The sequence below is a fragment of the Myripristis murdjan genome, chromosome 23, assembly GCF_902150065.1.
Source record: "Myripristis murdjan chromosome 23, fMyrMur1.1, whole genome shotgun sequence".
Taxonomy (NCBI): domain Eukaryota; kingdom Metazoa; phylum Chordata; class Actinopteri; order Holocentriformes; family Holocentridae; genus Myripristis; species Myripristis murdjan.
Window position 1 is genome coordinate 13,113,278 of NC_044002.1, and position 17,415 is coordinate 13,130,692.

Sequence of the window (17,415 nt, forward strand, 5' to 3'; positions counted from 1 at the left end):
TAAAATCACGCAATCATAGTGCACATAATGCACATAGCCTACTTTTTACAACTAGGATTAATGCACAAACACGATTAGTGCACATATTTGTATACCTTATTTTTTTTTTTCTGTTTCTTAGAATTTCACTTATGCTTATAACATGTTCTCTTGAGAATTTGAGCAACTGCAGCTGGCCCAAAGTGTTTCTGATTCTGATTCTAATCATAATATTTCACCTCAGAGATACGGTAGAAAAGTGAACCCATAACAAAAGTTGCAATAAGTTTCCCCTTTTTTAATGTCGAGAATGAGAATGAGTACAATCTTTCCATTTCAGGCCTTTTGGTCACTTTATCTTGTTCAACTGTGCATGACACTCATGAAAAAATGGTGACACTTAAAAGCTTCAGTTTGCTTTCGCTGAAAATGTGCTGGACGCATCCCTGTGACATGTTCAGCAAACATTCAGAGCTGTCTGGATCCAAGTAACACATGACATTTAGAGGACGCTTTCATCCAAAGCGCCTTACAGCATCAAGAGTACAGACATTTTTTTTACTTTGTGTGGCCACAGTGGGAGTCAGAGCTCTACATAAGCATGCTCTCTCTGCCCACTGACATGTAGCACCTTTCACATGTCAGCACAGACCCAAACATCAACATGTGGCATTCAGCAAAAGGGGGGAACAATCTGATTGAGATTCAGGGGACTCCAAGTTGATTAAAAAAACATGATAAGTACATCTCATGCTGAAAGTGGCTTGCACAATGCCTATGGGCCCAGTTAGAAATCCCAAAATACTGTATGTAGGCATTTCTGAAGGTAAACTCATCTGAAGTTCATCATTTAAAATGTAAAAAATGGAGGGTAAAGTCAGTCTCTAAAATTATAATACTTATACATGTGGAGAAAAATAATCTGCAGCTGAGTTGTTGGGGGAAAAAGTTGTATAACATTAACAACTCACACCATGAGTTAATATCAATCAACACCAAATTAAACACTCCTCTATGTCCATGAACACTAAATTTCAGCTTTAATTTTCTTTCCATATCCTTCTTGTCATCCCCATCCTGACTTTGTTTCCTAAAATTTAACGTTTTATGATGGACACTAGATTTCATATGTGCCAAATTGCACGTGACAAATTCATTTCCAAAACACTATATGGTTTGTGTGTGTGTATATATATATATATATATATATATATATATATATACACATATATATATATAACACTGATGCTTTTTACTCAGTAACTCTAAAATTTCAAAGATCCAATCTGTACAGGTTGTATTATTTTTGTCCAGCTTTAATTTTAACTTGGCTGCTATCCTTTTTAGGTTTTGTGCTATCAATCATTTAAGACTATCGGATATCCCTTTTTGACATGAAACTCTTCATTTATTATGGACGTCAGAGCGTTTCACCAGAACATGACTTGAAAATGCAGTCGTCTCCGTTCTGCACACAAACACACAAAACAACCTTCACATCCTCAACCTGTGGCACATCAACTGCCTATAATATAAATGTACATATTGAAGAGGATTTTTTTTACACGTTTTTTCCTGCTATTTGTTCACTGTTTTTTTTTTGTTTGTTTGTTTTTTTTTTTTTTAAAAAAGAAATGATATAAAATATGAAGAGAAATTGCACAGGTTCATTCAGGGTAAAAATTCAAACATTTTCTCTTCGATGCTATTTACAAATCGCTGTTCATGTTCAGGTTTCTGTCTTCATTCGGCTGTCAGCATGGGCGTGTGTCTGTAATCCTTGGGAAAACAGTAAGAAGTTCTATATATTCTTCTCAAAGTTAGAGAGGTACAAATCTGGCGGTAACGGGTAGTGTCAAGGTGAGAATGTGTTTTCTTTGTCCACCCTATAACTTCTCCTCAAGGCTGCTGCTTAAGTGCACAGCATGCCCTTTGTTTATGCATGTGACTAAAGAAGCACTAAAAAATTAATCTGAAATGTGATTTTTTTCATCTCCAACACGTGGACTACTTATGTTTTTATAGCTAAGCAGGGAAACATTTAAGATTCTGCTTCTTCCGACAGCAGCGTAAGTGAGGCTTAAAATATTAACAACAGTCATACCTGAAATTGTGCTACCTTTAATTTTCTGGGCCAAAAAAAGAAAAGAATAACTGTTTCCTGATGGTGGTGGAACTGTAGGAAAACCGTGCCTGGGCTGAGAAAACAATCAGATCAGTGAGTGTCTGGGGTTTCCCGGGATGTAAGTAATTGAAGTCATTGTAAATGAAAACAATCATGATGTAAGGCAGGGTTGGAGCCAATGCACTTTAAAAATCAATCAGGTCAGTACCTTAACGCAGACTTTTGGCATCAGGGGCCCCAGTGTGATCACAACTCGTAACTCTGGCAACGTGCCATGCTCTGCCTGTTTAGCTGCAAAGGGCATTAATTCAGTATATTATAATGAAAAAAAAAAAGCTTACCAATAGAACAGTCAGTCCCAGTAACTTCATTCAAGGTTTACAAATTGTTAAGAAAATAAAAGTGTGTCTATTTTTGGATTTTGAAGAAAACCAACTTCCTGAATTAACTGAAGTGAAATGAGTTGACATCCACCCTGGTTCAAGGCAGTACATACAACTTAAGGCAAAGATACATACTTTGCATCATTATATACATCTTCTTTAACAGCATAGGGCGATCCAAGAACTGGGCAGATTGGTTGATGAATGTTAAACAGCTTTAAAGGGACAGAAAACTGATTTGTTGCATCAGTCTGTTTTACTCAACTTGTATTTTACAGACACTGGATTGAATTGAACCAAACACAGGGTCGTGTCAAAGACAAAAACAGCATCATAACTTATTTCCAGTCATTTGTTTACTGAGGTAGCAACTCAGCCACAGCTGGTGCAACGTCAAGTGAGACAGAAAACCTTTGACCTTTGAACCTGCCACTCTGTTATGGCCATTTTGGATCACTCACTCCTAAAATGAGCTGATCACTCTACATTTAATATGAAGATGCCTTTCAAAAATATCATATATTCATTTTGGGAAAATTTCCTCCTGATAGTAAAAGCTCAATGTTTCCAACATAGATTAGCAGATCTTTTAAAATAGTTAGTAACTTAACTCAGATTTATATTGGCTTTCAGTTTGGAGAGGTGGCCTGAAATATTTCAGCTGGGCAATATTTCATTTTACCACAAACTTTTCATCTCCAGAAAAGAGTTTCTGTGGTGTAAAGGAAATTTCACCCCGAAATAATAATAATAATAAAAAAAGATATCAGTGACACAGATCAGTGCTGTGCTGTCTTTTTTTCATCACCACAGGCTGCTAAGATATTCTTCAGTCTAGATGCACCACTTATTTCATGGTGAATCGCCCTTTAATTTACAAGCCGGTATAATCATGTCACTACAAAAAATGATGAAATAAAATAAACCATATAGAACATTCATACAAAATTTCAGTAAGGCATTCCTTCACCGGGTGTCATGGGTGCCATTCATGCCAGCAGAGTCTGCAGCTTCCTCTTCCCAATCTTGAGCTCATCAGTCCTGTGTTTGCCGACACGGTAAGAGGGCACACCACCACCGAAATCACCAAAATCAAAAAAGCATTTTTGATTTTGCTGAAGGTCAGTATTTGTACCAGAGCTGTGAACTTGAGCTATTTCTCCAGCATCATTATGTGAGTCATTAACACAGTTCCAGCAATGGCTTTGATCTGTCCTGGCACTAAGAGTAGGAATTTTACATACATACGAGCTGTAACTCTGAAAAGTCATAGATTCATGCAAGGGTGTAGACTGTACAGACTTTCAGCTGACTGTCCAGGTTTGAAGGTGGACAAGACAGGAAAGTTCGGGGTAGTCCTATCTGCGCGACGAGCCCAAAACACTGGCCGTAGAGGGGGCAGTAGCACTGTAATGGGGGTAGTTGTCATTTGCTGGTGGGCTTGGGAGTAACGAGTTTCCATTAGTGGGGGAGCAGCTGAGCTGAAGCCTCCGGAGATACTCGGCATGGACCGGTTTGTGACTCTGCAACACCTTGATGGCTTCTTCCACGGTGAACCACTCCCTCTTACGGCCTGCAGAGGGAGACAGAGTATCATGCATATGTTATTGGAAGCTACAGCATTACACTTACCTGTGTCCCAAAATGTACTGTAATTAGTGCAATTACAAAACAAAGGAATCCCAAAGTAAAGCAAGACTGGAATATTATACAGCACACATAGGCCAGTGTCTTTAATGCTTTACCTCCCGCTACTCTGGTTAATAAAATTAATTAATACATACAGGGAAAAGCAGGTGCTGGACTGTATACATACAAAGACATGTATGCAAACACATTTAAGCCTACACATAGACATGCCTGCACACATATGCACACAAACATAAACAACGCTTAGAAAAGAAAACACGGTGAAACAGGTCTGTAGATCAATGGTTTGAAAAGACCAATTTTACAAAATAAAGTTTGATTCATTTATTCAGAGTGCTTAAGCTATACTTACGCACTCAAAAAACAAAGACTTGAATGAGATGTACTCAAAAACATCAAATTTATGAATTAACTCTTTGCATCATCAGTAACTCAAGCTTCCACAGTGAGAGCTAATGCAGCAAGCTTGGATTTACAGTAACTGGCAGAGGACGCTTTACACCGAGTGCCTCACAAAGTAACCCTGGATACTGGCATCCAGGCTAATGACAGATGTAATATACTGCTTACTGAATTACAGCTAAGGACTACTGCAACTAAGAAGAGAGGCCTGGATTTATAGGCACCTGTTCTGCATACCCCAATGCCTGTATAGCCCCCATTCAGTATATACCATAACACACAAATACACACATAGGCACTGGGCACATATAGGTACTCACATATCACATCCAGCAGTGTAAATATACACACACACAAGCACACACTCTAGGGTGAAGAAAAAAATAATGTGGAGAAAAACTGTACCTATGTTGACAGAATCCTCCCAGGCTTCCAGGGTTTCAGTGACAGTGAGGACATACACATATGTCCGGTGCTTCCGATCTTGGTTTTGCTTTAGGGATAAGAAGGAAAGGAATATGAAAATTGAACGATGACACATAACATAAGCATACTGTAGCCAAGGGCAAAAAGCTCTGTGACAATGCTCAGTCTCTCAACCTCAATACATGAACCCATACAGAAAAATTTGCATCTGTCCATCTCAGCTCTGTTTTACCTGTTTACATAATTTGTATGTGAGCTGCTGCGGTTCTTGTGCTATGCATGTCGGTGTGTACAGCAAATCCCTGCATGTTGTTCAAGCCTCTTTTCCTGTTCATTTACTGTACATGAAAGCTATTCTAACTCTGATTCCCTCATTTGTTGGGATCTTGATAATATACACTGATGCAAAGGAAAGCCCCTGATGAAAAATAATGATAATAAATAATAACGATAACAACATTACTTGCGCATAGCCTTTTGAAACAGTAGACACAATAGAGGCAAAGAACAAAAGACAGCTAAATAAATAAATAAATAGAAAATAAACAGAGATGAACAGTGATTTTAAAGAGTGCACTCAAGTAGCTAGATGATTATCCCTGTTTAGGAGTTTTGGGGCTCTAACCACAAAAGCATAATCACTTTTTGCTTTGTCATTGGATCAGTGTTCCCAATTAGGTTAGTACCTAATTAGCTCAGATCATTTGAAAGCTCATTTAAAATAACTAAAATCTTAAAATCTATTCTGAGAATCCAGCGTAAGCCAATGGGAGTTTTTTGGAGCTGCCATTCATATGAGTTCTCGAGGTGAAATGAAACAAAACTCAGTTATCTCATCACTGAGTGAAAAAATGTTTTTAGACATCCTACCTTTAATGTCAGCAAGATAGTTACTAAATGAGACCAGACTGCTATTGTTTCCATTTTAGGACTTTAGAGTGCTGAGTCTCAACGGCATAACCAGGAAATGACTAGAGTAGGAGAAAATGTCCAAGTGGAAGCATATATATGAAGAATAATAAAGGACCAAAGAAGAAGCCCTGTGGGACTCCACAGCTAAAAGTAGCTGAGGAGGATGGGGACGTACCCACAGCAACAGAAAACATTCTGTTTGTAAGATAAGAAATGAATGTATTCAGGCTGATGTCTGACATGTCTACATAATTTTCTATATGACTGAGAATATTGTGATCATTCATAAATCACTGTTCAGGTTTAGTAAAACTAAAATGGAGTCTTCTCTAGCATGGGAAGCAAGAAGGTAAGACAACATTTTCTTGGACCTTTGACAGGAATGTAAGTTTCAAAATAGATCTAAAATGACCACTTTGTTTTGTCCAGCACATGTCAAAATAAAAATACATATTCCATACAAATTACATACTACATGTTGTGGGGTGAAAAAAAAAAAAAACACCCGACCGCAATTTGAAATTTTTTCATATTTTTATCCAAGCACAAAGTTTATGTGGTTGTCTGTGAGTTTCATGACCACTGGACGTACAGCCCAAGACTAATGTGATAAAGAGCTTACCTCAAATACACCAAGCAGACGTCCCAGCTTGCCCTTCACACCAGCCTAAACAGGGAACAGAAAAAGGAAATCTTTTTCAACATCTACCTCCAGTGTACAGGGTGTCCAGTTCCAATAGTTTTGACTGCTGGTGGTCGACACAATGATTAAAAGGGAATGTATTTTGAACTCAGCTCTTTTCATAAACAGTGGACCTGGTGTTAAATTTCAATTTTCAGCATATTGTACTCCCACTTGAGTTCATCTATTCAATTGGAAACCAAGCAGCGTAAATACCACTACTATCATAATAAACTGGCATCAAAGAACACTGAATAACACCAACAGAGTGAAGCAAGAGAGCCTGACCATACAGAATGTGATGTACTCCACCTTACCCTGCAGCCTGTTTCAGCCATGAGGCCTACTTTTATGTGCTGCACTCCACAGTATCAGACATTGTTTTGATATATGAATGCGGGGCAGTCAACCAATCGTTAACTAAACACATACAGTTCAGCACTAAGTGACACAATACGTCCCTGTACCCAGAATGAACTGTTTTTGTTCTCCAGTTCATTTTCATCTTCTGTGGCCTCTCAGGCCTTCATTCCGTGGGAATCTCGGCTAAACAGTCTGCCAAAATCTAACCATTGTTTGTTGTTTTTCTTAACTGTAATACGGCATCAACAAGAATGCCATGGTGCTTTTTTGAGAGTGCGATCTTTGTGTGAGGGCATAAAGGATAGCATTTTTGCTGGGATGAGTCTAATAATACATATTATCAAATACAAGTACAATTTACCAATACACGAAACCTGATGTGACTCTCTGTTGTGCTGTAAAACAAGGCTGAGAGGGAACCGAGGAAAGCTGAGCTGAATCCTGAATTAGTTTTATTGAAACTTTCATTTATGTCCTTTTCATATTACTTTGCAGTTGTTATTTAATTTATATTCAAGTGGCGGCAATCAATTTATTGTCAAGACATATGAATTTGTCCTTTCCCCTTTTCAGCATACTTCCTAACTGTTACTGTGTCCCATTGATCTGTCTAGTGGGCCAGGCTGCAGGGCCGGTGAATGCCCAGGAATCCAAAGGGGAGCCAAGTTTAGACTGCTGACGTGGCTGAGGACACAACATTCCCATCCTGCGGGACCTTTGGAATACCACCGGACTCCTCAGTCATGCAGCCACTGACACCAAGGACCTTCAAAAATCTCTCCCTTCACATGCATATTGCTGCCATCTGGTTTTAGACCTTGCAATTCCAATTTTGGTGTTTGTGCCATGTTTTTACTGGAATCAAATGATTGCACAGTTCTCCATGGCTTGAGAAATATCTGTAGCATGCCTGTCTGTCAATCTAAAAACTTTTACAATTTTCGTGAGAAGGTGGCAGGATGGGATAAAGGTTAGAGAAACCTTTTCTTAAACATAACGTCACAGGTCACACAGCGGTCTTATGTCCATCAACAGCGTTATGTCCTCTCAAGGTGCCTTTGAGTAAGACCCCATACCTGCTCACTCACTATCACATGCTCTGGATAAGAATATTAACTTAATATCCAACATATGAAGTATAGATTATACTTTTGAATAAGATTTTTATATCATAGCAGCATTTTTACTGCTATTGGTGCTCCTTGTAATTGTTTGAGGACTGAACTGTATTCAGGGTAAATTCTCTTCATACTTTAAATTTCCCCAACCAGCCCTTCCTTTATTGACACAGATATGTGGGACTCACCTTGAACAAATAAAAATTCCTCTGTCTAAAGTGCAACAGATAGGGATCTCTTTTGAAAGAACCATCACCCTCATGAAATACATACCCAGGGCACTATGAATGTCTATACATGTACATACACAGTTATCCAGTATGTCACTTGGTTACAGCATTGTTGCTCTCCAGTAAAAGAAAAGTGTTTGGACTTCATAGTTCTAATATGAGATAGATGTAGGAGTGGTCGATGGTTATAATGGTAGGTAGGTGTACCTAGGTGGTGTGGTGGCGTGCTGTGACTACCAAACCTTACAAAGTGCTCTATATTCCATAGCATCGGAAGTTTATGCAAATATTAAGTGTACATGTAAGTTCAGTCAGAAAAGCTACCTTATACCACCCAGCTCTCAATCACCTAAGTGGATGGTAGTAAAAAACCTGTCGCCTTCTATGTTATTGTACTACTGACATAGGTGTGCTGTATGCTGTTGTCCTCCCAGTTGTGCTTACCTTAACCCCTCCTCCACCTGCAAACACTTTTGTCTAAGGGGGGATCCTAATTCCAGTGCCTATTCGCAGGTGTACTGCTAAATAAAGTTTCACCACTGGGCCTCTGCCAAAGTTTCCAGTATATTTTGCTTTTAAATAAAGTTTTCAGCTGAGCATTCAACTTAGTCTCTCCTCACTGGAATACTTTAAGATCCAGTCAAACATAGCGGTACCCAGGGAAAACTGCAATGTGAAATAAAAGCGTTACAGATTCTGCAATGATTCACTGTGCCTACAAACTACTGTTCTGTTTCTGACTAGATCATCCCAGTCTTATTCCCTACTCATTTTTATCTAGCCTATCGTCCAGAAAAGGGTCTCTTCCAGTTATGTTTGTAATGTGTCATATACAGTAATCTAAAGTGGGAGTGGAATCTTAGGTGGTATGGCATTACAACAAAATTTAATGAATTTATCCATTCAATCGTAACTATATTCACCTCCTCAAACACCTCCCGCACTGCGGCCCCACATGGCTCCTCTTCTGGCTCCATCCCTCCTCCAGGGACGATCCACTGGTCCGGGTGCCGACTGCTGCTAACCAGCAACACCTGCCAAAAGAGAACCCGCTTTAGGAAACTGAGAGCATGTTGATCATTATATTTCTGTTTGCACTGAGCAATTTATGTGGTATACCCAAATGAGTCAGCGGACCACACATGGGGTTGGGACCTAAAGACTGTAGATAAGGGTGCAGTAGTTTATTCATAATCAAGACCAAAAACTAACCTCTTTAACTTAAGTAGTTTATTTTTATGAGGATATTGCACTTGGATTGAAATTTGAAGCATTTTTAATACGCCCAGTTACACATTCAGCTTTGCCTCGGTGCAAGTTCATACCTCTGACCTTAATTACACATCACACTGGAACTTAGGACTGGCCTTGTGCCCTAACCCTTGACCCTTCTGACTTGAGACTTCAGCCCAGATGACTTGGCCTCCCTTCTGCCTCCCTCTGCCACCGCTTACAGGAAATCTACCCCAGTCCACCAGTACTAATGATGTTTCATGCTAATAGGAGGTCTTCTGACTGAGATAATTAGCCTATGTGGAGCTGGTGTGGTGTGATAATCTGAGGGGAAAAAATGGTCCACATTTAAAAATAGCCAGGCTTTGTTAATTTACATTTAAATTGGCATTTTAATTCTTGATATCAATGCATAATATCAAACAAGAGTGTGAGAGGTCTGGATTAAAGAGAGTTAGCTGACTCAAGTTGGAACAAATTGATGGTTTGTTCTCACATTTTTGATGACTTCAGCACTTTTATTACTACTAATAATACATTTTTAATTTTTCCCATCATGACTTCCTTCTTGCTGGCTTCTAGTATTTATTAACCTTTCAGATTCAGATCAACAGTGTTACACTTTTGGGACACCAGACTAGTGAAGCCACTCAATCAAAGCCATGGTAAGGAAAGGGTTGCATGAAAATTTGACCCTGGTAAACAATGCAGGTAAACCAAGCAGGAGGGACTCAAACCCTTTCAGTGCTCCCTTGAGTGGCCTGCCGAGCTTGAATTACACTACAGTTGCAGCGCACACTGATACGCAGGGATCAGATATGCCTGTGTCTGCGGTTTCTGGCAGTATTCACATAGCGACCACAACACACAGACACAAGCACCCCTGCTGTAAACATAATCACTTTTCCACAACTCACCTCAGCTGTCACACTAAACAGAGCACAGATTATAAGAATATAAACATCCAATACAAGTCAAGCCACTGAGAGAGGGCCTCAAATACAAGCCCATCAATGGTGTCTTTTCTCACACCTCTACTACTTTTGGGAATGTTTGAGCACTTCAATCGCCACATTAACAATAACTGGAAATTTGTTTCTTAGAGCATAACCACACACAAATATAAACATGTATTGCACCAGACAGGCCAGAGCACGCCAGCAGGGCCACCAGCAACGCTGTTGGTAGTAAAGTTTGACAGGGTTTGATGTTTTTTTTAAAGAATGATACTGATCACGATATATATATATATATATATATATATATATATATATATATATATATATATATATATATATTTTTTTTTTTTTTTTTTTTTTTTTTAATAAAATGGACTATTTCTGATATTTTGCACCAATATCTGCTGTCTTTAAATTAGAGAATTTTTACAATGAACAAACAAAACCAAACTATTAATTGAGAAAATATCTTTTTAATGAAATTTCTAAAATAAACTAAATGAAGAGAGAGAATATTGCAAATGCAAAACAAAAAGATGGCAGATACTGTCAAATATTACAAAACATTTCGAAAAATAGCTAGAGGACGACCTCTTTCATGTCGGAGAGCGAAGTTAACATGGAAATGCAAATGTCTGATATTCAAAAGAGGCTTTCAGTGTCTTGCTCAAGGGCACTTTGACAAAACAATGCCACACAGATCAAACCTGTCAGCTTTCACTTCAGCCTGTCTCGAAATCTCTCTGACCAGCAGGCTGCCTTTGCTACCACTTTTTTTAGGACATTTACTCTACAATACACAACAAACGGCACATGTTAACATATGACCACGTTAAACAGCTGTTGTGGCAGATGGTGACTTCCACCTTTCCTCTGAATCCTACTCTACCTGCCCTATCACTGTATCAGCTAATCCTGCCGCAAGAGCCCGTCTGTCTGCTAATCCCGCCTCAGCTTTCACATAACCTCCCTTACGTTCCCTAATGGGATTGTGGGTACGACTAGCAGAGGCCCTCTGAGGCTCCCGTGAGGTGCAGCAGGTGACTGAGCCGCGGGCGAGGGCCAAACCGATTGGACGGCACATGCGGGGGCCTCGGCGGCGAGCTGCTGTCGACATCACGTGCCGTGCTAACCCAACTCAGCCACCTGCCTGTTCCCACCTGTTGTAGTTCTAGAATCGGGGAGATTTACGACATCGGTAGCTGTGAGGCTGTTTGGATGTCTGGCACGGTGTTGCAGAAAAAAGTTCACGCGTGCACAGCAAAGCTTTCTTAGGAAAAAAGGCAACATGCAACAGGTGTCTGTCCTATTTATGTATATGGTAAATGATGCGTGTTACAGGAAGGTGTATTAACACCGCACCGACTTCTCAGAAGATTGCAAAGACAAAATCGGCAGACCATTTAAGCCATCTCTTTGTGTTTCCGTGTGTGTGTCTATGTGCATGTCAGGGAGAGCAGTCCGACTCTGTCTCCCCTGTCTGAGTGGGCAGAAAGCGGCTGTTGTGGTTATGTTGCTAAGTTACAGCCAGGCTTAGAGGGAGATCAAGAGTGTCAACGTGTCCTAAACCGATAGTGTGGATGTATACAAAACAAAATCCACATAACTTCCGGGGCAGTGAGGACAGAGCAGTTCCATTTTTATTATCTTGTTGCTGCTGTGGACCAATGTTGTCATTTATCCATCCTGAGTCCACAAAACAGGCTACATTTAGTTGTTTTTATGAATTTAGGAATGTTGAGCACTGAATCGACAGATCACAAACTTTATGTTATGAGGAGTCTTTTATGGATCAGTGACTGTAAAATGGACATCACAACATCTGCTGCTGCAAAAACAAAAATCAGCTTGTTAACTTCCCATAAAAGACAAACGTATCTCATCATCTGGACATTGTAGATGCTAAACCAACTCGTGATCACTGCTTCAGCTTTACACAATCTCCTATCTCTCCTGTTGCTTTGGACTGGCAGTGACTTTTATGCTATCTATAAAGTGAAGTGGTGGTGAGGTGAAAGGATACACCCCAGAGGGAATACCACAGAGTTTCCCTGTGAGAGTTCACTGTTTTGCAATTCCCATCCCCCCAGCCTGGCCCCCAACCTGGAAATGAAGGTTGGAATATTCCGGGACAAAACAAATCCCTGCTCCTCCCCATGAGCATGACTCAAAAAAAGAGTACCTGTGAACATCGAACATATCAAAAACCCCCAAAAGGTGCTTTATTTACACTGACTGTCACAAACAATGACTGCAGCAGCAGGACAGGCTTGTATTCTCAGATAACAAACATTACAGGCGATCAATAGTTAAGAGCAAGGGTCAAAGCAACGGGATCTAAAGCTCTCCACTCGTTTATGGGCATATTTTATGAGGACATCAAATGAGCTTAGCTTAATGATACACAGCAAAGCAGAAAGCATGTGCCTAGGCAACACAAAATGATATGATGCAGTGCTCGTTCGTACAGCATATAGTGTGCAGCTGTAACTGACTAAAAAATAGACATATTGTGTTGGAATCAGAATTGAATTTGCAGTATCAGAACTACCGCTGGTATTAAAACGCTGGCCAAGATAACCATTCAAGAAGGGCAGCAGGCAGGGATATTCTGGAGGACATAAACACCTCCCGCTCCCCGAGGAGGAACGCATGTAGCTGTCAAATAAAGAAGGCTCCAAATGCCAGGCCGGGTGTCGCAGGGAGAGAATGAGGGATGGGGAGAGAGGGGTGAAGGAGTGTAAGACAAGATTGAAGGAGACAGAGAGAGAGAGAGACTAAGCGATTTATTTATCGCCGGCGTTACAAACAGCCATAATATAAGAAGTACGAAGGCCAAATCAATGGCACGAAGACAGTAAAACAGTTAATCAGAGATAGAGGCAGAGGGAAAAAGTGCAGAAAGAGGCTGATAGTCTCCATTGCTGACTCACACTGACATCCCTGTTTTCTCATTTTAAAGCAGATGGTGCAGGACAACACTGGATGTCGAACAATAAGTTGAGAAAGCTGCGACAAACTTAAACTATTTATTAGCTACAAAACACCTTGCAAATTGCATATAGTGGCTTTCACTGTAATTGCCTCTACCTAATAAAAAAAAAACATATTTAATTTGCTGTGCATCAAAATTAAAACCTATAGGGACCCTAGTGAATTTCCTACATATATTGTTCATGTGCTGTGGCTTTATATGTTGTTTTTGTCTTGGCAACCTACAAACTTCCACTGTTTATACTAGAATTTATGCTTTCCAGGTATGACTGTCGGCCCAGTGCCTCAGTATAATGTAAAGAAGTCCTGTCTTGTTCACACAGGCTGCAGACGACTCACATGCTCTGAAACTCAGGTGGCTCAGCCGACTCTGCCTGTGCTGTCGCTCGGTGCTGTCTGGGTCTGTCTGCTCGGCCTGGGAGCTTAATTGCTGTCACAGTGTACCTTGCCGCGAGGGCTCAGCTTTCTGCTCTCCTCTCTAAAACACAACAGTCCAGCAACACGCACAGCTCTCGTTCCGCCACAATTACAAAGACAGCTGGACCTCCTGTGTCGAGGAACTGTGTGGGTTTTGTTTTTGTGTGTGTGTGTGTGTCTGCGTTTCATGGAGGAAGAGAAAGAGATAGAGGGAAAGGGGGCACAAAGGACGATGGTGCTGATTGTATTGACATCACAAAGTCCAACATCCCACAGGCTGCTTACAACATGTTCACCATTACAGTATATGAGAGTTGCTATCATATTCAGGGACCCTAATTGGCTGCTTTACTTTGAAGCGTGTGATCGCTGCCACTGCATGAGTCAACATGCCTGTCTGAGCCTGGGGATCCTGATGCCTCTGTTGTCACAATCTTTTATTCTCTCTCCTATCTTCTGGTTACCAGCTAAATGAAAAGCCACCAGAATTAACCCACAGTGCATCAACAAGCTCCTGCAAAAAAATAAGCCAAAAGCACATGTATAAGCAAGAACACTGACAACAACAAAATGCAAATGCATGTAGATATCCAGAATTTAATTTAGGATGTCTTGCTGTCTCTTTCTTATAATAATCTCAATAATGAAGTGCCCTTTAAACTCTGACATGAATGGTACTTTCCAAAAAGACCACGTCAGTATGTGTTTTATCTCTCTCACTGCATGTGTATGTGTGTGTGTGTGTGTGTGTGTGTGTGTGTGTAAACAACACTGCAGGGCTCAGACAGGGCCACTGTGCCAGTCTAGTGATATCAGACTTTGTCGTGTTTTTTTATGATTACTATTGCATAACAGTTGGCCTATGCCAGGCTTACAGGGCGGGGTAAAGAAATTTGGGCACTCCTTTATGAAAAAGACATGTGGTAATCCATCAGTAAAATTTAGAGGGAATCAGATATAAACAGACATCCAATATTTTTTGAAGACTAAGGTATGACTTTAATTATTATCTCTACTGAATACCAGGGACACACTGGAGTTATTGTATGAGTACCAGACGATTAAAGTGATTTTTAATTAGGAAATGATGTCACTGAATCAGAGTGCAGGCACAAATGCCTTTGGGAGAAAAGCACTGCCTTTCAACACCTCCTACAAAAAAAAAAAAGTAACATTTAAAAAGTTATCTTATGCACATATCATATCAGTGGTGAAACAGTGATGAATGAGACTCCCAGAAGCAACAGCAGTATGTCTGTCACCTCTCACTGCATTATTTACATGCTGAGGGCTGCGCAGCCCCTTTAAATCCTCACACAGATTATTGCAACACAGCTGCCCGCTCAAGGCCGGGCTGGAGTCATGAATGGGCACTGCGTGGCTGTCAATTACAAGCCTGTCGCGCTACTTTGAATGATACAGAGATTGATACGTATATTTATAAGACAGATGTGACCTATATTCTTATCTCCTAAATCAATATAACCCGCGCTAGTAACGAAAACGTGCAACAGAGCGCCTCGCCCCCTCTGTCGGCTCCAGTTTTTGTCAGGTTGGCAAGAGTTACACCGGAAATAAAGCGGCTCTAGCTTCAAAATAAAGGCATCATCTCTACGCATTACGCTTCCCCGTCACGATAGCGTCAACAGAAGTTTTATTTTGAAAAATGCTGACCGGTAGTCGTGTTTATTTTGTTGCAGCTACCTTTATCGCAGGTCCCCCTTTCTGTTTCTCTGTGTGCTCCTCAAACTAGCCTAAACTGGATGGCACCGTGCGCACAGCAGCAGGAAACTCTCCAAGCCACAATGACAGATAGAAAATCACTGTTCGGCGTCGGTGGCGGCCGGGATGAACAAGTCAAATATAAAATGAAAATGTCACATGCATAATTATATGAGTAGAAATGGAATAAAAAGAGATAAAACGTTTTTGCGTTTTAATATTGATACATCATATCTTATGTTAGACTGGGTATTTATAATGAACACCTGAATGTGAATGCAGGATAGATGTTTTAGGCCACAAATTAACACACAACCCCATAGCACCCAAGTGAATTGCTTATTGTATGTGGTCCAGCTGCGGTGACCACAGACATTGCGGGATCAGCCTACCTCTTCTTCACGCTCGTTCTTGAAGCACAGACATGCCGCTCGTTTCTTGAAGCCCTCGCCATCGTAGGTCCTGGTCTGGTTCGGCTTGAACTTCATCATGGATTTTTTATTATTATTATTATTATTACCACCAACTGGAACCGGCAAAAGGAACCCGACGAGTAGAGCAGAGTCACCGCATCGTCGCTGCGCTCTGCATCGGTGATCCGTGATGGTCAGTCATCGAGGGGCCTGGAGAGATCCTGGACAGTCCGTCAAACTATCCTGCATTTATGTTTTCCCATTTGCCGGAGTCGTACCTCGGTGCGTCTGGAGGATATGCGCGTAATAACACTTATGCATGGAAGTCAAGGCTCTCAGCTGCTCCCCATAGTCGACAGCGTCTGCAATCCCCCAGACAGAGGGTGATCTTTATACAACCTACACAGCACAGCCCTCCTCTGGATCCATTGCGCATGGCCGCTGAGTCAGTACAATGGACAGGCGGAGAGGAGCTGCACATACAAGTGTTTCTCTGGGGGCAGAAATAATCTCATTGGCTGAGTTAAGAGCAGTGGGCGGGGTCAAAGAACCGCAAATTGGCTAGTTGGCAAAATTGAATGGAAAAGGAAATCTGGTCCAAACATATGTAAGCATGCCCTTAATTTGATCTGATCAGAACAGGCTTATTGAGGCAGATGTTGACTACAGGTGGTAGGCAAGTCTCAAGTAAACCTGCACTTTAGCCTGTAGATCACTCACTTAAGTAGGCTACTTCCATGAAAAGGACATCTGATCAGTGATCAGCTGTCATGACTGTCCCACATCAGTGTTTACCACACTCACAGATTAATTGTGATGTGGGGTGTATTTTTTTTTCTTGGTATATTGATGGAAAACTGTTATCTTATCTGGCACTGACCATGTCAAATCGTTTAATGTAAATATTCAGTGCTTGTTGGTTTCAAAAGTCAAGCTCTGTGTGAATCATTTGCAAACAGAACCCCTGACCTTTCTGTGAAAATCTGTTGTCCACAAAGTGAGCAAAGCTAGAGCTCTTACTTCCAACCGCGACTGTGAAAGCACCATTAGGCAGATGAGACAGTATAATGTTTAAAGACTTAGTAAGCAGCATGACATCCAGATGTATTTTAGTAAAAAAACAACTTTGTAAAACAGGATGATGACATTAGATATCAGTGGTGAATATTCTCAAATACCAATACTGTGTGACAGTATTTGTTGCCTATAGTTATAGTTGTAGTATTTGTTTCTATAGACTGCCTTTTGTGTGTGTGTGTGTGTGTGTGTGTGTGTGTGTGTGTGTGTGTGTGTGTGTCGGGTGGGGGTGGGTTTTTTTAAGCCCTGCCCACTGAACTTAAATTGAACCAAAAATATTACTTCTGCTTCCAGACATAACACACACCACTCATCACCTTTTGTTAGTGA

At 40.7% G+C, this 17,415-nt stretch overlaps 1 protein-coding gene across 1 annotated transcript; it reads right to left on the reverse strand.

The window, feature by feature from the left end:
* Window positions 1-262: 262 nt before the first annotated feature.
* Window positions 263-16,470, reverse strand: nudt4b (nudix (nucleoside diphosphate linked moiety X)-type motif 4b). Its single transcript, XM_030046184.1, has 5 exons — window positions 15,988-16,470; window positions 9,194-9,304; window positions 6,500-6,544; window positions 4,945-5,032; window positions 263-4,060 (listed from the first exon to the last, which is right to left on the reverse strand). The coding sequence occupies exons 1-5, from the start codon at window positions 16,084-16,086 to the stop codon at window positions 3,846-3,848; spliced, it is 558 nt and encodes a 185-aa protein (XP_029902044.1). The 5' UTR covers window positions 16,087-16,470; the 3' UTR covers window positions 263-3,845.
* Window positions 16,471-17,415: the final 945 nt, after the last annotated feature.

Bases quoted from the DNA above. Each gene is read 5' to 3' on its own strand.
- nudt4b (XM_030046184.1), bottom strand. From the start codon at position 16,086: ATGATGAAGTTCAAGCCGAACCAGACCAGGACCTACGATGGCGAGGGC. The intron at 6,545-9,193 runs GTGAATATAGTT...TTCCCTGTTTAG, and splicing joins TGCGGGAGGTGTTTGAGGAG to GCTGGTGTGAAGGGCAAGCT. The intron at 5,033-6,499 runs GTAAGCTCTTTA...TTATCCCTAAAG, and splicing joins GTCTGCTTGGTGTATTTGAG to CAAAACCAAGATCGGAAGCA.